Consider the following 24,184-nt stretch of genomic DNA (forward strand, 5'->3'; position numbering starts at 1 on the left):
TGTCACTTGAGCAGAATGGAAGAGGAAAGATTAGCTAAACAAGTGTTCTCTGCCAGGTTGGCAGGAAAAAGACCCAGAGGAAGACCAGGATATAGGTGGATTGATATGGTACAAAGTGCCTTAGAAGACAAAAAAATATAATATAAGACCTGATAATATTGGAGTCTTGACATTTAACAGACTGATTTGGAGGAAAATTGTAGAAAGGAAGTTAGTAATGACGTAAATTTTTCATGTAGTACTATCATATCCTGTACACCCCTTGAGGGTACATGTCAGGAATTTGATGATGATGATGATCTTTAGCAAGTATGCTCTAAGTGTAAAGGTCATAAATTTAATTTTGAGGATTAAAAAAAAAAAGGACTTCATTTACCAGTTTTATCACACAAATGTGTTCTGAATAGTTTTACAACTTTTACATATTAACTACAGAGCTTACCTTTTCATCAAAATAGGCTTCATATATTTTTTGTGCAAAATCCCTGAGTCTTTCAAGTTCAGATGACTGCAAAAGCAGCTCACAGTGAGCCAATTCTGTTAATAGTTGTTCAGCAGATGCACGGAAGCCCTAACATACATAGATACATGATATGTTTCCAATAAAATAAGACAAATGAAGAAGAGCAACAGAAAATTTTCAAGGTTTCATACCATTGGGGAAGGGATCTTACCTCAACACTGTGATAAAAGAATATTAGGCTCTGTCCTCCAACACTGGTCATAAATTCTGAAAGCGAGTTTAAAAATAAAAAGTAAAAATATATACAGACACCTGAAAGCACAACACACACACACACACACACACACACACACAAACTACACAGACTATTTCAAATTTAAACAAAACTCTTGGAATGCATTCTAAGTATCTTTCAGATAAAAACCAAACAAGTTTTTTTTAAATTTTTTTTTTAAATTTGATAACCCCCCCCCCCCCCCCCCCCCCGCCAAGAAAAGGTTGTAAACTTATAGCACATTAGTACTGAGAGTGGGCTGAGAATTATTTAAAAAAAATCATCATCATCATCATCATCATCATCATCATCAAATTCCTGCCATGTACCCTCAAGGGGTGTACAGGATATGACAGTACTACATGAAAAAATTACATCATTACTAACTTCCTATCTACAATTTTCCTCCAAATCAGTCTGTTACTTGTCAAGACTCCAACATTATCAGATCTTATATTTCTATCGTCTAAGGCACTTTGTACCGTATCAATCCACCTATATCTTGGTCTTCCTCTGGGTCGTTTTCCTGCCAACCTGGCAGAGAACACTTGTTTTGCTAATCTTTCCTCTCCCATTCTATTTAAGTGACCATACCATCTGAGATTAGCTCTGCTAACGCATTCCTGGATGCTGACAATGTCAAGTTCTTTCTTAATATCCTCATTTTTAATATGATATTGCCATTGATGCCATCTGTTCACGCCTCTAATCTTTCTCAGGACTCTCATATCTGCGTTCTCTAGTCTTTGGTCAAGTGTTTTACTTCTGACCCAGCTCTCAGATCCATAAGTTAAAATTGGTTTGAACACAGTCTTGTATACAGCTAATTTAGTGTTCCGACTAATTTCTTTCTTATTCCATATGAATTTATTCAATTGACTTCCCACGATACCAGCTTTGCTGATTCTGTTGTCTATTTCTATATTTAGTTTACCATCTTCAGTAAAAATTGTGCCTAAGTAGCTGAAATGTTTTACTTGTTCCACAGGTTCTCCATTCACAACACAGTTGACATTTTCAATGATTCTGCCTATTTTCATTGTCTTTGTCTTTTTATTGCTGACCTTCATACCATATGTATTACAACAGCTATTCAATTTAGTCAGAGAATCTTGCAGACTTGTAGCGGATTTATTTAGAAGTATAACATCATCCGCATAAAGCAAAGAGCTGACATTAACATCTCCAATTTTGATGTCAGGTTTAATACCACATTCCTTCATAATGTGATCCATATAGATAATGAATAACAGGGGGGATAATGTACATCCTTGTCTCACACCAGATTTAACATTAAACCATCTTCCTGTACTTCCTTCAATTCTAACTGCTGAATCACAACTCAAATAAAGACTAAGTATTGCTTGATATAATGCCCCATTGACACCATATAACTGCAGCGTATTGAATAGCTTCTCTCTTGGCACCTTGTCATATGCCTTTTCCAAATCGACAAAACTTAAATACAGATCTTTGTTATATTCCCATGCTTTCTCGACTATTTGTCGTAAAGTGAAGATCTGATCCTGACAGCCTCTATTTGGCCTGAATCCAGCTTGTTCTTCACCAAGCTTTTCTTCCACAATTCTTCTCAACCGTTTCTCAAGTATACTTGCATAGATCTTGCCAGGAACACTCAGTAGGGAAATACCTCTGTAATTCTCACATTCAGTTTTATTTCCCTTTTTATATATGGGTACTATGAGAGCTCTACTCCAATCATTGGGAATTCGTCCCTCTGTCCAGGCTTTCTGAACTATGCAGTGCAGCCACTGTAAGACTCTTATACCACCATACTTCAGCATTTCTGGTCGAATATCATCTACTCCTGCTGCCTTTCCACATTTCAAGCCTTTGATGGCTTTTTCTACTTCAAGTATGGATATGTATTCCTGACTGCATGCCTGGTCAGTGTTTTTTATCACTGTGCTGTCATCACTGCTTGTTTCATTTAGCAGTTTTTCAAAGTAATTACTCCATACTTCAAGATATCTTTTTCTCCTGTTTTCATTTCACCTTTATCATCTCTAATTCCTTTTACAGCACTCTTTCCTCCATTCCTAAGCTTCTTCAACAACCTCCAGAATATTTTGCCACCTTCTTGATATTTATTTTCTATATTCTTGCCAAAGTCCTCCCATGACTTTTGTTTAGCTAGTTTTACACACTGTTTAGCTTTCTTACATTTGTCTCTGTATTCTGTAAGAGTAACAGCTGCCTTATTTGCCAGGAACTTTTGATATGCTTTCTTCTTTTCCTTCACTGCCTCTTTAACTTCCTGTGTCCACCAGGGAGTTCTGATTTTTTTATCCTTGCACACAACCTCACCACATGCCTCTCTGGCAGAATCAATCAATGTTTCCTTCAGAGTTTTGCCACTGAATCTCCAAGGTTTGATTCCTGTTCTCAAACTCTTTCATTTTCTTTTCAATAATATTTCTGTATTTTAGTCTACAGTTCACATCTGAGAGCTGCTCAACTTTTATTCGCTTTAAAACTTTCTTACATGTTATTCTTTTCAATATGAAATTCAATTTTATCCTGCTCAAGACTAAATAGTGATCACTTCCAATTTCAAATCCTCTGTACACTCTGGTGTCCTGCACCAGGGAGAAAACATCACTATCAACAATAACATAGTCAATGAGACTTTTCTTATTCCTAGCCTCTTCTCTCCATGTGAATTTGTGCACATTTTTATGTTGGAACATGGTGTTAGTAATAACCAGTCCATGTCCTGAGCAGAAATCCAACAGATATTTGCCATTATTATTAGCTTTGCTCTTTTCTCCAAATTTTCCCAAAATATTTTTGTATGTCTCACAATCATTTCCTACTCTACTATTTAGATCCCCAACAAGGACCAACTTTTCCTTTTTCATTGTGTCAGTTGCTTTTTCTAAAGCATCAAAAAATTCCTCCACTTCTACCTTAGTAGAACCTTCTGTGGGACCATAGGCACAAATAAGTCTCATTGTCCAGTTCCCCATTCTCATATTTGCCCACATTACTCTACTTGAGACTGACTGCCATTCAAGAAGATTAGCCTCGTATTTTGTGTTGAATACTATGGCTACTCCTTCTTTTCCTTGATTGTCATTGCCTGAATATAACATTTTGTATTTATTGCTCAGAAAGATCTCACCAGTTTTGGTCTTTTTTGTTTCAGTCACCCCTATTATGTCGATCTGGTACTTATCTAATTCCTCAGCTAGCTCCATTTCTTTGCCATTCAGGCTTCTTACATTGATAGTACCGATCTTTAACTCTGGTGATGTTGAGTTGGGGTTTGTTTTCAGATTTGTTCTAAAAAAAATTAAAAAAAATTATTGTTCTAAAATATTTGTTCTAAAATTTGTTTAAAAAAATTAATTTTCATAATTTTTTAAGTCTTTTTTTTTTTTTTAATCTGGTCCACAGAAACCTTGCTCTAGAGACCAAAGAAGCAATTTTTTTCAAGCCACTTCAGACCTCCAATTAAGCTGGGTGGTGGTCTCACAGTAGGCAATGAAATTCATCTTCATTACCCAGTGGAAAAAAACAATCAAATAAACATTCATGCCCATAGCAGGAGTTGATCCAACACCTCAATGTTTGCAGAATGGATATGCATATCCTATATGAGACGATTTTATTTTTTCTCATTCAATCAGCCTGTTAATCTTTTTTCCTGTGGGGGAAAAAATGTAGACATGTTCCAAATGGTTATGGTATTAGATCTGTTTGAATAAAAACTTAATAAAAAAGTTAATTCAAATAGAATTAGCTGGGAACAATGACCTAGATATCAAACATGGAACCAATGTTCCTTGTAAACTGTGTGCATGCAGACAAGGTCAGAAAGGGAGTGCACACACACACACACACACCTAGTAACTGCATGCACAAAATTTTTGCTTTCAGAATTTCTAATTCACAGTCAATTTTTGAATGTATTATAAAAATGAATTATATGATAAATCATTACTTGCAACTTATTTTATTTAGCAATTTTGTACAGTCTCCACTCCAATATTACTATAATCTGCTCCAACTTAATACACTCGAATTAATTACTTTTAGCCTGGCTTGTGAGCAAAATGATGCCAATATCAGCAGGTTGCAAAGGTATGTTTGTTTAGAGTATCTAATGTCTAGACTAGGTTTAGCATATATATGACAAACAATTTTTTTTACACAGTGGAGGAGGAATGATGCTAGTCAAAAAATAGGGTTTATAAACGAGGTACTAAGGGTTACAGAAAAACAAAACCTTTATTCTTCTTATAAATGAAGAAACACAAATAAACAGTTAAATTACAAAATTATACATAAATTATCACAAAAGTATATAAATAATGTAAACATAATATAAATAATGATAAACACATGTAAACAATTATGAAGCATATATATATACAAAATCAAACAATAGAAAAAAATATGTTAAACATAATTTCAATGACTTCCATAGTTATGCTTATTTTTGCACACGATATCTAAATTCAGTTCATAATTTAAACTTTTATATGGACACGATTTTGAATGCTCACACGTCAGTTTGCTTCTTAGTGAAATTATAAATGTAATTTAACCAAGAAAATATTTGCTTGCATATATATGACAAACCAAACACAAAAATAACTACTGTGACCTTTTTTTCACTGCTATAAATGTTGATGGAATTGATGCCCAAAATTCTGTTATAATTATATTTTTGATATAATTATGTAATCAATGATATAATTATATCATTGATTATACCTCTCAAGGACCAAATTTCCCATATATCAAAGATGATTTCTGATGAATTTGGTACTGCTTCTAATATTAAAAGCTATGTCAATAGGTTATCTGTTTTAGGTGCTATAACATCTGTTTAGCATAAACTCAAATTATATACAAAAGTTCCTCCAAATGGTCTTGTGATATATTGTGGTACAACAGTTAGTGAAGAAGGAAAAGAAAAGAAGGTGAACATTGACTTAGAACCAATAAAACCAATCAACACTTCCCTGTATTTATGTGACAATAAGTTTCACACAGAAGCATTATCTGCACTTCTTGTAGATGATAACAAGTTTTTATAGTGATGGATGGAAATGGTACTTTGCTTGGCAGTCTTCAAAGCAATACCAGAGAAGTGTTATACAAGTTTACTATTGACCTACCAAAAAAACATGGGCGTGGTGGTCAATCAGCTCTACGATTTGCAAGCCTGAGGATGGAAAAAAAGGCACAACTATATCAGAAAGGTTGCAGAAACAACCCAAATGTACATAAGCAATGATAAAACAAACATTGCAGGTCTAATTTTAGCTGGTTCTGCTGATTTCAAACATGAACTCAGACAGTCAGACTTATTTGACCCTAGACTGCAAGCCAAAGTTTTGAAGTTAGTAGATGTATCATATGGTGGTGAGAATGGTTTTAATCAAGCTATTGAACTTTCTGCAGAAGTTTTAGCAAATGCGAAATTTGTTCAAGAAAAAAAAAATGATTGGTGGCTGTTTTGATGAAATTTCCCATGATACAGGTAAATACTGCTTTGGAGTAGATGATACATGACAAGCACTAGAGATGGGTTGTGTAGAAATACTCATTGCATGGGAAAATCTCGACACTGTTCATTGTATTTTCAAGAATTAGGTAACAGAAGAACAACAAATTATATACTTGACAGCTGAACAAGAGAAAGACAGGTCTCTCTTCAATGACAAAAAGACTGGAGTAGATCTGGAGCCAGTAAAATCCATACCACTATTAGAATGGCTTGCCAACAATTATAAGAATTCTGTTATAATTTTAATTTTTTTAACTTTTTCTAGTTCTGTGTGCATTTCTTTAATTTATTAGTCCATATGATTGAACTTTTAAATTCAATGAACTCCTAAAAATTCAAAAGAATGTACCTGCAACTTTAGTTTCAAAGTCCTCTGGATTAATTATGAAACTAAATATAGCATCATTGTAGTCAAATTTTGAAATCAATTTTCAGATTCCAATTTTATATTTTCAATTAGTGCTTGACCATCATCAATGATTTTTTTTTTTTTTTTGTTGGGAAAATGTTTAAATCGTGAAGTCTCATTGTAGTTACTAAAAAAAACCAAGTTTATTCACAAAATTTTTTCATTCTTCAAGATAGTAAGATTTTTACCCTGCGGAGAAAGATTCAAATCATTTAAATAATTCATTATATCAGTTAATAGCCCAAGTTTCATTAACCAAACATGATTATCAAGTTGTGGAAAATTTTCACCTGAGTTGTTTAAAAATATTTTAATTTCATTGATACAGGCTACAAATCGACATAAAATTTTGCCTCTGCTTATCCATCGAGCTTCTGAATCTTACAATAGACCACCATATTCTGAGTCCATATCTTTTAATAAGAATTCAAATAATCTATATGTAAGAGCTGAATGTGCTTTGATTAAATTTATTATTTAGTGGGCCCTGGTCATAGGTTGCTTACCCCAGGCCAGGCTTTTGCTCATAATGGAGCGATGAATCACGCTCCATCCTATACTGAGCAGATGGATGGGTGAGAATGTTGCAGATGTCCAGTTAATGCCTTTTAGTGGAGTGCATAACCTCAACTATGAAATTTGGTGGTGACAATGTGATGGTATGTCCTATTTTTCCTGGTTTGGTCTCAGACTCCTCACAGCATGAGTTTCCATGATAGGACTGCAATATTACAAGTCCCACATTACCTGAACCAACATGCAGCAACATCTTCAGTGGTGCAAAAAGGATGTACAATGGGATGTGGAAGTTGAAAAGCTGGGTTATGGAGTGAAAACAAGGTGAAAGTCTCTTACCAGAGTGCATAACGCCAACTATGAAATTCGGAGGTGGCAGTGTGATGGTATGGTCCTGTTTACCCTGGTTTGACCTTGAACCTCTGTTTGTGGTTCAAAGTCAAACTGAGTTCAGTGCCATGGACACTGAACTCAGAGAAAGGTATCTGAAAATTCTAGACAATGCAATGCTTCCTACTTTGTGGTGTTTCTAAGGGACTGATAGTTGTCTCTTTCAGCAAGACCATGCACCTCGTCATAAGGATACTGCTGTAACTGGTGGTTTATGGACATGAATGTAACCACACTTGACTAGCCTCCACAGAGCCCTAATCTTTACCCTACTGAATATTTGTGGGATGAAACTGGAGGGACATCTCACTCACAACAGTCCAGGACATTACTTGCCTACAGGAAGAATGGCGCAAAATTCCCACTGATCACCATCATATTCTTGTGGAAAGTATACCCATAGGATTGTTGCTATCATCACAGAGAAAGGAGGTCCTACATCTTATTAAGGTGTGTGCCGTGACTGTTTGTTCCTCACACCATGGTGCCTGATGACTTCTTTTCAAGCAGATTATTTACATATTTCTTTACTAATATGGTGTCGGACCACCTTTTGCCTTCAGTACAGCCTGAATTTATCTCGGAGTGGACTCAAGTTTTACTTTCTGATGGAATTTTGTACCAATTTTCTTGAAAAACATCTTCAAGTTGTTTTAAAAAAATTGGTGGGAATCTGTTTCTTATTCCATTCTCCAAAAATGACCAGAGTGGTTCAATAATATTCAAATCTGGTGATTGTGCCTGGGATGCTTAGTTCACCTTCATACTCTTCAAACCACATAATATTATACAGTCCAAGATATGTGAATGGGCGTTGTTGTCTTGGAATATTGCATTGCATGCATGCACTTGGTTACCCAAAATGTCCAAATAATCACTTGTAGTAATTCTGCCACAAAGAGTAATAATGGGACAAACAGAATACCAGAATATTACTACCCAGACCATCACAGAACTGCTGCCATGATTTTCTGTTGAAACTATGCATTCTGGAATGTACTTCCTTGGATATTCTCCAAATGTAAACTTGTCCTGATGTAAGAAATAGCATGAAGGTTCAGTCATTTGACCATATCACACATTACCAGTTTTTCTAATGTCCGGGTTTGATGGTCCTTACAAGCAGATTACTTACATATTTCTTTTAAGCATCTGAGCATTCTTTCAGTAATCAGAGTTTTAGCAACTGCAATTCTACTATTAATATGGATTTATGAAGCTCATTTCAGACAATTTTTTGTGGAAACAGGTTCTGCAAGATAAATATTAATTTCTGCTATTACCTGTGCTGCAGTAGTTCTGTGAGTTTTTGAAACAATCCTTCTTAATGTCCGACAACATCTGTTATTTTTGATTTTCACCCAATGTTTCTCTTCAATGATGTTGTCTTGCCATGATCTGTATATGCTAATGTCAATAACCTTGGAAACTGCCAATCTCGATATACCTAATAATGTGGCAGTATAAAGCTTCAGTATAAGCTAAACTTTCAAATTTGAACAAGTCTCCCATTTTCCAATTTTTTAATCCACGTTATCTACTTACTTACTTAATCCTCTTCACTCCACCTGAGAGCATAGGTCTTCCACTACCATTTTCCACTGGACTCTGTTTTTTGCTTCTGCTTTTATTTGGTTTCAGTTTTTATTAATATTTGTTATTTCTTTCAGTATTGTTCTTTTCCATGTTTCTCTTGGCCTTCCTCGTCTTCTTTTACCCTCTGGGTTCCAATCTAGAGTCTGTTTTACTATTATTTATCTTCTTTCCTCAACACATGCCCCAACCATCTCCATTTTCTTTCATGTATCTGTTGCAACATGGGTTTCTGGTTTGTTCTCTGCAATAGTTCTTCGTTTGATATTTGTTTTGGCCAATATTCCCAACATTATCACTCAGTACAAACACTAATGAATTTGCATGAAAACTACAAGAACATTCATTGCTGCCACCACACTAGAAAGTGAAGAAGAATTACAAGAGATAACCAGCCGTGTTTTCAGAACATTAAAAAAATATGGATTATACATAAACCTACAAAAAACAAAAACAATGATAACCTCAAAATCAGACATTAAATTCTTAAAGATACAAAATTCGCAATAAACAAATTGAGAATGTAAACAAGTTCACTTAGCTAGGAAGCACGTTGAGTCAAGATGGTCGTTCAAAAACTGACATTAAATACCGAATTGCTAAGGCAACCGTGGCCCTACAAAAGTTAAAACCATTGTGGGGAGATAACAGAATAGCAATCACAACCAGACTAAGACTAATTGACACCTTGGTGAATTCTGTCCTCTTGTATGGTTGTGAGGCCTGGACTTTATTGAAGGAAGATGAGAGGAGACTCCTGTCTTTTGAAATGAAAATTTACAGAAGACTTTTGAGAATCCCCTATACCGCTCATGAAACCAATGAAAATGTCCGAAAACTGATTGATTCAATAGACGGGAGAAAAAGGGAAAATATTCTGACAGTCATCAGAAGAAGACAGATGAAATGGTTCATACATGTAGAGAGGGCTAATGGCATTCCAAAGGAAGCACTAGAAGGAATCGTTCCAGGACCAAGGGTTAGGGACCTACCTCGATTAAAATGGACTGATAACATCAAAAAATGGACAAATTCCTCCCTTTCTCAACTGACATCACAAACAAGAGAACGAGATGACTGGAGGAGGCTAACCAAGACTATCATCTACCAGCCATGAATGACCCAACAGTCCATTTAGGACTATGGGAGAAGAATCATCATCCCAAGGTCCCTTGCCTCTCCCACTACCCATGGTACGGTTCCTTCAACAGAGAAGATGGCAAGTTTCTTGCTTTTTGTCATTCAAACTCTGTTTTGAAAGCAATGATAATTATCTTGTAGCTGCTTTGGGCTTCAGTATAAGCACTAAAGGAAGACGAAGTTCTTAATGTAAGTCAGTGTGATATGTTTGATTTTTTGCTTGTGTAGCCTTGGCACACTTTTTGGAGAGCTAAGACTCAGTTAAGGGACAGCAGTTCATAGTGTTGGAATGTATGTTTCCATGCCAGAAAGAATTACTTCAATGATAGATTTGGTACATATGTCTGGCTTGGAAGGTTGAAAACAATAGTCTAACCATGGGAATGTGGCACAAATGTCATGGAGGCCATTCAACTTGCACTGTTATAATGCTAAAGTACTCTTGTTTGAGAGTGGCTGTGTGAGCATTGTTCCACAGGAACAGAGACAAGCACTAGGTTGTAGTCTGAATTATTTATAGTTCACACTACATTCACAGTGTACTTGGAAGGATCATTGGTGAGGAAGAGATCTAGGATGTATGGGGAGTGGTTAGCGTTATTTGATATTCTGGTAGTCATGAACAATTTGTGTAAGGAAGTTAGTGATAGTAAATGTCTCAGCATCTCTGCTTGTTGAGTCTGTACAACTGGTAAAAGAAAGCCAGCTGGTGTTGTGAATATTAAAATCTCCTGGGAGGATGATTTCACTGATAGGGAAGCAAGGCTGAAGAAGATCAATGTTTAAGGAGAGGTTGTTAAAGAGCTCAGAGTGGGTGGAGTGATAGAGACAGCAAATGAATTTGACTGAGTGGTGCAGAGAGGTATTTCAATGAAAGAAGGTTCAAGTCAGATGATTGTGGGTTGGTGTTCTCTGGCACAGTATGTCAGAGTAGATATATGCACCCTCAGGTCGAAAGGAGTCAAAGAGTATGCAGCTGGGAAAGATGAGAAGAGCAGTAATTAAGAAGCCATATATTTCTCCTATGCAAGCAGTAAAATGGTATATCACCTTATTACTTATTAATGCACATCATTATGCATGTCTGACAGTAAGTGTACTTTTCATGGGTTGCTAAGGTAATTTGAAGTCAATAATCTATTCCAAGTACAAACTTTGTTTGCTTACACTTGGATAAAGGATTAAACAATAATACAATTTCTTTGCTAGCATAATTTACTTTCTAACCAAGTGAAAAAAATCTTTTTACACACACACACACACACACACACAAATATATATATATATATATATATATATATATATATTTGGGAGGTGGCTAAAGGTGTGGAATTTTCGATTAAGACAGGGTATATGTGGAATTACCATGCTGGCAAGTATGACAAGCTTAGGAGATTGCTTGGATCGGTGCCATGGCATGTAAAACTGCAAGGACTGGATGTCGATAGAGCATGGGAAGTGGTCAAGGAGCATTTACAGGAAGTTATGGCTGATTGTATACCTTGGTCCGAATAGTAAAACAAGTATGGGTTAAATGGATGAATAACACCATTAAGCTTGAGCTGCAAAAAAAGAAACAACTGTGGAGGGAATTTAAAGAGAAAGGTGACCTGCAGGCACACAAATGGTATAAAGCGCAGGCCAGAAGGGTAACGAGTGTGGTAAAAAAAAGCAAAAGCGGATTATGAAAGGAAACTAGCTATGCAAACTAAAGAGAATCTCAAACAGTTCTTTCAATATGCTGCAAGCAAAAAAAAAAAAAAAAAACTGTACATGGCAAAATGATTTTAAGGAATGACGATGGTAAGGAGGTCACTGAATTAGTCGATATAGTGAAATTACTATGCGAGCACTTTGCAAGAGTATATCATCCAGGTGATGACATTGATTGTGATGAATGAAGTGGAGGTGAATAGTCTATTACAGAGCCTTAATGTGAATACATCTGTGGGATTAAATGGTATACCGGCACGGGCCTTACATGAAGCAGCTAAAGAATTCTCAGTGCCCTTGACCATGTTGTTTAATCTGAGTCTCGGGTGTGGTTTAGTCCCAAAGGTGTGGAAAGAGGGGAAAATAGTTCCACTGCATAAAGTAGGATCCAAGAGTATTGTTGCAAATTACTGACCGATCAGCATATCAGGAGTCGTCGTCAAGGTCTTGGAGAAAGTACTCAAGGGAAAAATACAGGAATGGATTGATGAAAAAAAATACTGTACGGGGGAAAGCATGGCTTTGTGAAGGGTAGATCATGCCTCAGTAACTTGCTCAAGTTTTATAACACAGTGACGGCTAAACTGGATAAGGGTAATGGGTTTAAAGTGATACTGCTGGACCTGGCTAAGGCATTTGACAGGATACCACATGGAATTCTAATCCGTAAACTACAACATATGGGAATGGATATAGGGTTGGTGAGATGGATAAGTGGGTGGTTCATGGAGAGATATCAGACAGTAGTTTATTCAGGAATAGAGTCCAAAAGACGGCCTGTGACTAGTGGTGTGCCGCAGGGTTCTGTTCTTGAACCACTGCAGTTTAATTTGTTCATTAATAATATAGGGAAGGATCTAAGAGGAACAGTTCATTTGTTTGCTGATGATGCAAAGTTGGGTAGGGCAATAGTGAATGCAGAAGATGTCAAAATCTTGCAGGACGACTTGGATAGATTGGAGTTCTGGGCTAAGGAGAATGGATGTCAATTTAATATGACAAAATGTAAGGTTATGCATTTTGGGATGAAAAGATTAGCAGCAGTATACCACATTGGTGGAACCGTACTCCAGGAGATTGATGAGGCCAGGGATTTGGGAGTGTCGGTGGATAGGGAGTTGAAGTTCAGGGGGCACATTGAAAAATTGGCTAAATCAGCTCATCAAATCACTTGGCTTCTGAAAAATACTTTAACAAGCAGAGACAAACAAGTTATTGTTCCTCTGTATCAAGCCTTGATAAGACCCCATCTAGACTACTGTGCCCAGATATGGTCACCAGGTTTCTTCTTGATGGGGAGGAGGTGGAGAGGATCCAGAGGCGAGTGACTAAGATGATAGCAGGTCTATGGAATGAACCATATGAGAACAGGTTGAAGATTTGTAGGATGCAGAAACTAGTTGATAGGCAGAAAAGGGGAGATATGATTGAGACATTCAAATTACTAAAGGGTTTCTATATGATTAATTCAGAGGATATTTTTGAGATCAGGACTGGTGGTGGGAGAACTAGGGAACACCTATGGAAGTTGGGCAAGAGTGTGGTTTGCAAAGGTGTTAGAGCTGGGTTCTTTACTTTTAGAGTGGTAAATGAGTGGAATAAGCTGCCAGAGTCTGTTGTGGGTGCTATGATGGTGAGTGAGTTCAAGGCAAGGTATGATAGATACTGTGAGAATGTCATATAGTTGTGTGGACATGATGTTTAGGGCCTCCTTCAATGAGTCTAAGGACTCCCTGGAGTCGCCCGTAATAATAATAAGAATAATATATATATATGGAAGAAATGTCAGGGTTTAGTGGTAGTGCTTTGGAGAAGATAAAGAAATGGAAGCATAAGTTGTCATCTGGTTTGACATTTGATAATTCTGATGAAATGTTGGCAATGGCAAGTATGTGAAGTGAGACTTACTAACAAAGATATAGCACCAGTAAGCTTAGTGAAAAAAAATCTGGCAGAGTGGATGAACACTGATGAAGAAACATCTGGTGTTAATCACTATACTGACTAAAATGATATTACTCTGAATTCTGAAAGAAAAAAAAAGAAAGAAAGAAAAAAATGAAACTAATGAAGATGAGAGGGATAAAAAGGAAACAATAGATTTAAAAAGAAAAAAAATTTACTATCAACAAGTTAGCTGAGCTGACAGGTGAGGTAATCAAAAGGGATAGAGCTAATGCATCTTAACGACAAAACAAGAGCTAATTAATTTTCATATTCAATAGCAGGAAAACAGCAACAAAGATACAAATTCAATATAACATAGTACAGGAAATGTTCAACTTTATAGCTTGGACAGAATGGAACAATGAATGAGCTATTCTACATAATATGGATATTTCACTGAAACTGGTTCTTGTAATACGTTTATTTGCCTCTCTCTCTTTGTTTCATGTACAAAATTAAGAGGTTGATGTAAAGTAAGGTTCACAAAAAAAAAAAAAAAGGAGATAGATACTAAATGTGTGAAATAATTTTCATTATAAACAAGGTAAACACAATGGTCTATAAATAAACTACCTTTTAATAACTTAACACGTATAAAACCAACAGTAATAACTTTAATGAATTAAAGGTACAAATATTTCATACTGAAAGTAACCATATTAATATTTTATTAACATTAATCTTCTGGCACGCAGCAACAATTTAATTGGTAATCCACCGACTGTTCTGTACTTTGTATTCCATTCCTTTAAATGTTTGTTCTACACTGATAATGTACTGTTACTTTCAGTACAAAATATTTGCACCTTTAATTCATTAAAGTTATTACTGTTGGTTTTATATGTTTTAAGTTATTAATTTTAATTATGCCACAGGTACCTCAAAAAATTAAATAAATTACCTGTAAAATAGTGCAAGGCAATGTTATGAGTCAGAATGATGTCAAATGGAATAGAGCATATTTTAATGCCTGGATTAATCACATGACTCCAGTCATTTTCCTATCAAAAGAAACAATTATTTCACCTATTATGACTAACAGAAAACGATTATATCATACATCTCAGTCTATGAAGATAGATTCATTTTATGTTTCACTAAAAAATGAAAATAATTTCACGGAAAAAATTCTTAATACTACCAGCATGACTTTATAGTGATTTATCTTAGTGTCAAATTATGATTAACATGTATGTAGAAAAAAGTATATTATTTTTCATTAATTTAAGAGGGTTATTGAAAAATTAGCAATTTGAATTCAATTTATTTTTTTCTAGCCTTGAAGAAAGATCCATATATCAATGAACGAGACATATGCCAAAATCAGTTGATAGTCAAGTTCCAAATCAAGATTTCAAAAAATGTACACCTGCTCATTTGGTTTATCCAGAGCCTAGCCTTAATTGTGATTTGAATTCCTTTCAAAACCAAGGGCTTCCTTGATTACATCAAGAATGACCTGTTTAATATGATTATAGATTTCACTAGCACTCCAATCCTTATATGCATTCAATCTTTGACTGATCACCCACAACTTTCCATGTAAAAAATCTACTCCTCAGAGCCTTCTACACCATGCCTTTACACAACTTCCATGGTTAGCTTCTCATTTTTTAACCCTTACTCTCTCCTCTTTTTATAAATGCCTCTATATTAAATTCAGAGCCTCTTATAGATCACTTGGTATAGATGAGCCCTTCATTTGGAAAGAACTGAATTCAAATCCCATCTATTTTGTGAGCAACCTTTATGAGGTCTTTTTAATCAAAGTGAGGTAGTTATCTCATACAGAGGTGGAGGGTTTTTCTCCCAGAAACTGTTTTTCCCCCCACATAACAAGCAAACTGGTCCCATGAACACAGATCTACAGCCATATTATACTTGCCCTTCAGAGATGCAACAGAAGAGTGATGTACTGGCTGTATTAATTTGTTGTTGTGGCCCCTAATCAGGACATTCTATCCATCCTGAGGGACGGATGGGTTGAAGAAGATATTAAATTCAGTAAACTTGTTGAACTAACTAAATGTCTCTGTCTAATCTTTAAAAGGTACCTGTGGCATAACTATAAATAATAAATTACACAATAACCACAGTAATTAACTTTAATGAAATAAAGGTACAAATATTTCGTACTGAAATTAACAGTACATCAACAAGTAGTTCAAAGGAATGGAATACGAAGTACATAACAGTTGGTGGATTACCAATTAAAAATTAATATTTTATTTTATTAATATTAATTTCTAGCATGCGACAACAGTTTTTAATTGGTAATCCACCAACTTATGTAATTTGTATTCCATTCCTTTGAACTGCTTGTTGTCTACACTGATGATGTACTGTTAATTTCAGTACGAAATATTTGTACCTTTATTTAATTCAAGTTAATTACTGTGGTTATCGTGTAATTTATTATTTAAAAGTCTCTGTCTTATCTCTTTTCCTTCTAACTATCAAACTCTGCAATTCCAGTTAAATAAGCTTGGCAATAATTTATATTTGCCTTTTCTCAACAATTCAGTCCTGACAAAATTTACAGACAAAACATGCTACCCTCATAGCCTTGACTGCTTTGGCTATAAATCCAAAACAACTAACCAACCAGAATTCTGATATTACTTAGGTCGTTTGTCTTTGATCCTCTCTACTGTTTCCATATCAGAAAGAAAACTCAGTGACCAAACTTAAGTAAAACAGTCCATGTGTGATTTGACCAATGCTTTATGCAATGTCACTACCACCTTCTTATCCTTATTTCATGGCGGATGGTTTCCACTCCTTTGATATCCCCACCAATGCTGGAGTACCCAGGTTCCTTACACTTTCACTCACTCTCTCCCTCCTGTGAAAAATGATCTGCTCTCACAGACTTCAAATCATATCTATAGGTTCATGGATGACACCCTCCTTTTCATATGATAAATCTTAGTGCTCAATTGTTAGAACCTTCAAGATCCACAGTGACCAATGCATGAACTCCATTCTCCTAGCTATATTTCAATGTGGCATGGACAACCTTGTAGACTCCAATACTACCAAAACTCAGTCTCATCTATCTCTCGAAAAAAAGAGCTCACATCCTTAAATATCAATAATAACCTGATATTCAAACATAATCAGATTTCCTTCCTTAGACCTACACCTCCAACCTTTCCTGGCACAAACACATCTCAACCACAGCTTCTGCAACCACCAAAAAACTCAATATACTTTTCTGCATGAAACACTTTACATAAACCTTTTACATCCTTTACAGCTGCTAACTCTACACAAATCTCAAATCCACCCAACCATAAAATATCACATATCTGAGGTAGTGTACCAAAAATCCTCTCTAAGATTGCTTAATGCCATCCAAAAGGGAGCAACCTAGTTAATTAATAATCTCCTTTTCTCAAAGATCTGCTTATTTCCCTCTCCATTGATATTCAGTTTCTGGCTTATGCTTGTTCTATAGATACTTCCATAGACAATGTGCTCTGCTGAATACGTCACTATTATTCCCCCACTGACCAAATGGGTAGCAATAAAATATCAATTGAAAAAGGTGTCCGAAAAGGAGACTATTGCCCAAAATCTTTAAAGCAGTCCTTCAAGAAATATTTAATAATATAAACTGGACAAACCTATATAAAAATTAATAACAGAAACTTAACACACTTAAGATATGCAGATGATATCATAATTTTTGCAAACACTCCAGAAAAACCTTAATATACTGCTCAAAACAATTAGGGGTTAATTTGGTTTTTTTGTAAATTACAAAGTTATAAAAATAATTTACAAATGTAACACAATTTGTAATAAATATCGATTATTTAAACAATATCTCATCAATTACACCTTATCCATAAGTAAGAAATATTTATTCATGTATAAAGTATCCAATAGTTACAATTATTTGCCGAAATTTATAATTATCCGACAGAAACTAAAATATCTCCTAATTATTTTGAGCAGTGTATAATTATAGAAGACCTATATCTTGAAAGCAGAAAAGTTGGTCTAAAAATAAGCAGAGAAAAAACTAAAATCATGTTTAATCATTTTGTAACACCAAAAAACATAATAATAGAAAACAATTTCTTGGAAAGAGTCTCTTCCCATACATATTTAGGTCATCTCATGGATCTAAATTGTGGACTCCAAAAGGAAATAAATAGAAGAGTTCAACTTGCCTGGAGTGCATTCAGAAATTGAATAGCATTTTTGAAAACAATGATGTCCAACACTGTTTAAAACGGAAGACATTTAATCAGTGCACACTGCCAGTCATCACATATGGTTGCAAAACTTGGTCTCTAACAAAAGCACTGGCAATAAACTAGCAACAACTCAAGAAAAATGGAGAGGCTAATGCTAGGCATCACATTAAAAGATAAGAAGTGAAACACTTGGATAAGAAGCCAGACTCACATCACTGACAACATTCTTCACCATAAGCAACTAAAATGGAAATGGGCTGGACATCTATCCAGAAGAGAAGATGAGCAGACCACCATACTAACAAACTGGATTCCAAAAGAAGGGAAATGAGGCCGAGGATGATGTCCTAAAAGAAGGTGGAGTGATGAATTGTTGAATTTTGTTGGGAAAAATTGGTCAACCATTCCCAAGAAAGGTGGAAGGATCTGGAGGAGGTCTTCGTGCAGCAGTGGACAGAAAATGGCTGAAAAGAATTCCCCCACTTTCCTCCCAAATCATAAGAACAAGAGCTGCTGTTAAACCACACCCATTTACAGTCCAACTACTTCTGTTCTATGGAATGGCCTTCCCCAAAGAATACAACCTTCAGCTATCAAAAAAAAAAAAAAAAAATCACACAGATTCCTCCCTGGAATGACTTTTAATGGGATTATATTGATCAAGTGCATATAATAAACAACTATGTTATACCAACTAGTTTCACCAACTAAGGCTGTTGGCATCTTCAGGATACATAACTGATGTAAGGCACTAAAAAGTAAAAAACTGTTACAAACTATAATCAACCGATTCCAATTATATTAAACAAAGAACAGAGTGCGTACAATACATGCATAGAGCATGCATGATCTCACTTGTTGTTATTTAGGAACGTTCTATAGTTGGCACTGTAATTCAGTTCCAGCAAGTTGAGAGATCTAATAAGGGTCTTCCAGATCATGGGTAAGATTAGGCCTTGGTTCCTGTTAAGGTTTTGTATACAGTGGGGCAACTGTTGTGGCCGCTTTAAAAATTTGGGAGTGGAAGTCCTCCTCTATGTAAGGATTTGTGCTTCTATCCCACTCTATGGTATGGTTCGTTCTTGAGAAATGAAAAGCTAACCCCAATTTTTCTTCTCTGTTAGTATTGACGTCACCTATGTGTTCTTTTTGCCTAATAAGAACGAACCATACCATAGAGTGGGATAGAAGCACAATTCCTTACATAGAGGAAGACTTCCGCTCCCGAATTTTTAAAGAGGCCACAACAGTTGCCCGCTGTATACAAAACCTTAACAGGAACCAAGGACTAATCTTACCCGTGATCTGGAAGACCCTTATTAGATCTCTCAACTCGCCAGAACTGAATTACAGTGCCAACTATAGAATGTTCCTAAATAACAAACAAGTGAGATCATGCACGCTCTATGCATGTATTGTACACGCTCTGTTCTTTGTTTAATATAATTGGAATCGGTTGATTATAGTTTGTAACAGTTTTTTACTTTTTAGTGCCTTACATCAGTTATGTACCCTGAAGATGCCAACAGCCTTAGTTGGCGAAACTAGTTGGTATAGCATAGTTGTTTATTATATGCACTTGATCAATATAATCCCATTAAGTCATTCCAGAGCTTTTTGATCAAGAAAATTAAACGTTTTTTAACAGATTCCTCCCTTTTTTTCTAATCCTCTGAAATCCTACAGATCCTGTAATCTTTCATGTGCGAGTTAGATATAAAAAAATAAAATAAAATAAAAATTGTCAATGTGCTCCTTAGCGCCTCAGCAATGTGCCCCCTGAACTTGAGTCGACTGTCAACCATTACCACTAGATTTCAAATCTCATCCACTTCCTGAAGCACAGTTCCGCCAATACATTAAACAGCCTTATACCACTCCACTCCAAAGTGCAGCATCTTACATTTATTAATATTAAAATATAACCATACTTATATGTCCAAGCAAAAAGCCTATTTAAATCTTCCTGGAGGGAATTAAAATCAACAACACTCCTCATAATTCTCCAACTTTTCCATCATCAGCAACCAATTAAAGATCCATAGTCAATCCATATGAAACATCATTAACAAATAAAATAAATAAATAAAATATCAGGGAGCCCCAAGAAAGAAAAGAACAATGAGGCATTCCACTGATCACCTTCCATTTCTCAGACAACACTCCAACATACACAACTTACTGGTGTATGCATCATTAAAAGAGCTAATTTCCAATCGATTCTAACCAAACTGTTATTTAATATCTTCTGTAGTATACACACCAACTTGTAATATGGTAATCTATCAAATACCTTTGAAAGCCGAAGAATATCACTGTATATAAAATTTCTTCAGCCAACACATCAGTTACAACCACCATGAAAAGCAGAAGTGGACAATTTTACCACTGAGGATGAAATACCTTGATGAACTGCTCAATGAATACCTATTCATTAGACTATTCTGCAGTAGTTACCAATCTACCACTTTCATCTATTAACATCATTTTTCCATAATAATTTTTCTTTCTACTTGCCACATATTAAAAAACTTTTCTAGGATTTTTCTTGGACTTAATTGCTAATTTCTGCTCATACTAACTACACTATTGCTATCCTTACCAGTTGAGTAACTCTCCTGGCCGGCTCTTTATACTCTTTGTGCAACTGGTTATTACAATTATTCATCTTTTACTGACTCCAAAGTGCTTTCTTCAATATTTCATACTTAATCACCTCATTCAACTATTTGACAGCTACCTTACTGAGCCTTTTGACCTTCAGAATACATTCACACATTGATGCTGTTAAGTATTTCTTTGTCAGTTCCCAAACAACATTTACTACCTTTTTGTTCAAATCTTCTTTCCATACTATAGTTCCAAGCTGTCTCTTAAGCTTGTCATAATCACCAGCTTTATAATTCTACATACCTAGTCTTGCCTAAATACTGTTACAACTTCTGCACACTCTGGCAGTGCCCACAGAATTGTGAGAGCCTGGTTCCTTTAGCGTTGCTGTACACAGCTAACATTTGTGTGTTTATCAGTAGAGAGAGAGAGTTGTCTAGCTGTACGGGTTAACATGCAGTGGGGAGATTATGAGAACCTTGTAGTTGTAATAACACTTCACAAAGTTGGAATGCAGCTACCTGTTATTTTCAACATAACTGCTTAACAAACTACTGTATGTAAGGAATTATAACAACCTGCTGGTGCAATATATAGCTGTCATATGCAACGTGCTGCAATGCAGTGAATTTTAGCCTTAGGTTCAAGACTTTGAAAAATTCTATACCACTCCATTACAATTGGATTGCTTTTAACAACAGAATGATACAAATAACAATTCCTCTTTGACTGAATGGAATTTCAATATTTAAGATCATTATTATAATTTATCAGAGCCTCCATAGCTCAGTCAGTATAGACAAAGCCCTTTGGTTGGAAAGACCTGGGTTCGATTCCGCCAGTGACATGAGGAACCTTTATCTGCTCTCTTTTGACTAAAAGTGAGTTAGCCTGTCTTATATGAAGGTAGTGGATTTTTTCTACTGGAAACTCGGGTTTTTCGTCCCTTAGAACAGGCAAACTGGCCAGTAGAACACACGCAATTTACAGAGAATAACTTAGAGGCATTGGGGTAACCATAACCGCCTTATCCTCATATTACGGTTAGGAAACCCAAGGATACTTGGAAGGCTGTGGGCTCTTAAGTGCCTGTTAAAGCCACTGATAATTTATCAAGGCGTAGAAAGTATTTTTACCTTGGGTATAATTATGTTAAAGATACCAAGCAATTTTAAACCTGGTTTTACTCCATTTTTCCCAAGTAAGCAAACAGACAAATATATGTCAAGTTTGCACCTGCAAGTGATGCAAGACTAGCTGATCCTACAGGTAGTGCAAGACCAAGGCAACTCGTGGTAGAAGTGGAACAAGCTCCGATCACTAATCTTAATATTTACCCTTAATGTCAAAACATTTGGGGTCATCAAGTCATTTGAATGACTTGATGTCAAGTCATTTGAATTTTATCTCCAAATGGTTCTGTTTTAATGAAAAAAAATAAAAAATATACAAAACAATACCACATCCAACTCCCACTATATTGTTATAAAATGCTGCATTTTATGATTGTCTTAACTTACTTGTTGTGTTTAGGGTTAAATGCTATATATATATTAACTGCAGTTAATATATATATATATATATATATTTCTTTCCCTAACTACTGCTTGAATAAATTTCATTATTATTTAGGAAGATTTCATCTGTTTTGGTCTTCGTACTGATAAGACAAAGACGATATTATTTAACTAATATCTTTGATCCTCATGGAATCTACTATTGATTTTGATGAAGTTCTGCTTTCATTATATCAGCTCTGGTTCTCTCTTGACAAAAAGCTGGGATCCTTGTTTAGATGGGTTACACTACACACTAATATAATTTTCTATTAATATCATGTTATATTTCAGCTTTCATGGCAAAATGTTTATTATTTACCTTCAGAAATAGATAGGTTTTTGAATCAGAGATCAGCTCTCAGTACATGCTTATTATTCAGCAAACCTTTTTCTCTTAGCTAAATAAGCTAAGCAAAACAATTAATGTCAATGTTCAAATTTCACTTTTAAATATTGATTACATCTAGAGAAGTGTTGGGTAGAGTGGTGTGAAGCTTGCCGCCAGTGGACTCTGTAGCAGTGAGAATAATTCTCTAGAGTGATGAATCACGCTTCACCTCTGGCAGTCTGATGAATGAGTCTGAGTTTGGCAGATACCAGGAGAATGTTATCTGTCCAGATGTGTTGTACCAACTACGAAGTTTGATGGAGGTGGCATCATGGTTTGGGACTGTTATTTTATGGTTTGGACAGGGCACTCTAGTTTAAATGATACGGTATCTAAATACTGCAGCCTATAATGACATTCTAGACAATTCTGTACTTTCAACTTTATGAAAACAGTTTGATGAAGGTCCTTTCTTGCATGAATATAAAATACCCCTGTCCACAAAGCAAGGTCTATGCAGGAATAGGTTGATGAGATGGGTTTTAAAGAAGTTGACTGACCTGCAAAGAACCCTGATCTTAACCTCACTGAACACTAATGGGGGAATGAATTGCAAGCCAAGTTGAATCACTTGATATCACTGACTGACTGACTTCGGTAATGCTCTTCTGGAAGAACAGAAGGGAATTGTCCCAGCACCATACCAAAATCTAGTAAAATGACTTCCCAGAAGATAATAGCAAATGATGAACCAACCCAATTTTAATGCTTTCATATTAGAGTGCGAGTTGGGATGAGCAGGCATCTGGATATTTTTGATCAGATAGTATGTGTGATATATCTTTTATCACATCTTTTAAACATCATATCTGTAAATGATGTATAAATGATTCTGGAACTCATTCAAAGAATTTCGGGGAATATAACACAAACATATTTCGTGAAACACACACACGGGGGGAGGGGTAGCAGATTTCTATAATAAACAAGCATGAACACTTGTCACAGAAGAAAGACAAAGATATTTTCATTTTCAGAAGCAAAACCTGCAAAGTTAAGGAGTATATTTTCAAACAAACATTTACAGTAAAACCCCATTTTTACGTTCCCGCAATTTATGTTTTCCTGCCATTTATGTAATTTTCTGTTGGTCCCATCTTAAGGCCCATTCTTGCGATATATTGTTTTCCATCAATAACAACTTGATGTGGATGTTATTTCCCATGATTTGCGTTTTTTTCTCAGGTGGCAATACTGATTTTCGAATCGATTTCCTCTCATTCAAATCGATTTCTGAGGAAATCTGCGCATTTCTGTTCCCAGATGGCGTTGCTTTTGGCTGTAGTTTCGTTTCTGCCATTACGGTGATGAGCAACACCGTGATTTTTCAATCACGGTACGAATTAATATTGCAGAATTTCTGCTAAATAATTTAGTGTGTGAAAGTTGCTTTCAAGTTGAGGTGGTGGATTATCCATGTTAGTAACATAGA

The 24,184-nt window shown here is 35.6% G+C and overlaps 1 protein-coding gene and 1 pseudogene across 4 annotated transcripts in view; one reads left to right on the forward strand and one right to left on the reverse strand.

Moving 5' to 3' along the window:
- The window catches only part of LOC150105407 (sorting nexin-13-like), a 599,079-nt gene that overhangs the window by 270,731 nt on the left and 304,164 nt on the right, over positions 1-24,184 (reverse strand). For all 4 annotated transcript variants that reach the window (XM_090394133.1, XM_090394134.1, XM_090394132.1 and 1 more), the window contains 3 exons: positions 14,889-14,988; positions 675-730; positions 443-571 (listed from right to left, as the gene is read on the reverse strand). In XM_090394133.1, coding sequence (XP_090250259.1) covers positions 443-571; positions 675-730; positions 14,889-14,988 — 285 coding nt within the window. The remainder of the gene's footprint in view (positions 1-442; positions 572-674; positions 731-14,888; positions 14,989-24,184) is intronic.
- LOC150105408 (eukaryotic peptide chain release factor subunit 1 pseudogene) lies at positions 5,450-6,572 on the forward strand (annotated as a pseudogene).

The sequence above is a fragment of the Typopeltis vanoorti genome, chromosome 6 (genome assembly GCF_054136105.1).
Source record: "Typopeltis vanoorti isolate ZY-2024b chromosome 6, IOZ_Tvanoo_1.0, whole genome shotgun sequence".
NCBI classification, from domain to species: domain Eukaryota; kingdom Metazoa; phylum Arthropoda; class Arachnida; order Uropygi; family Thelyphonidae; genus Typopeltis; species Typopeltis vanoorti.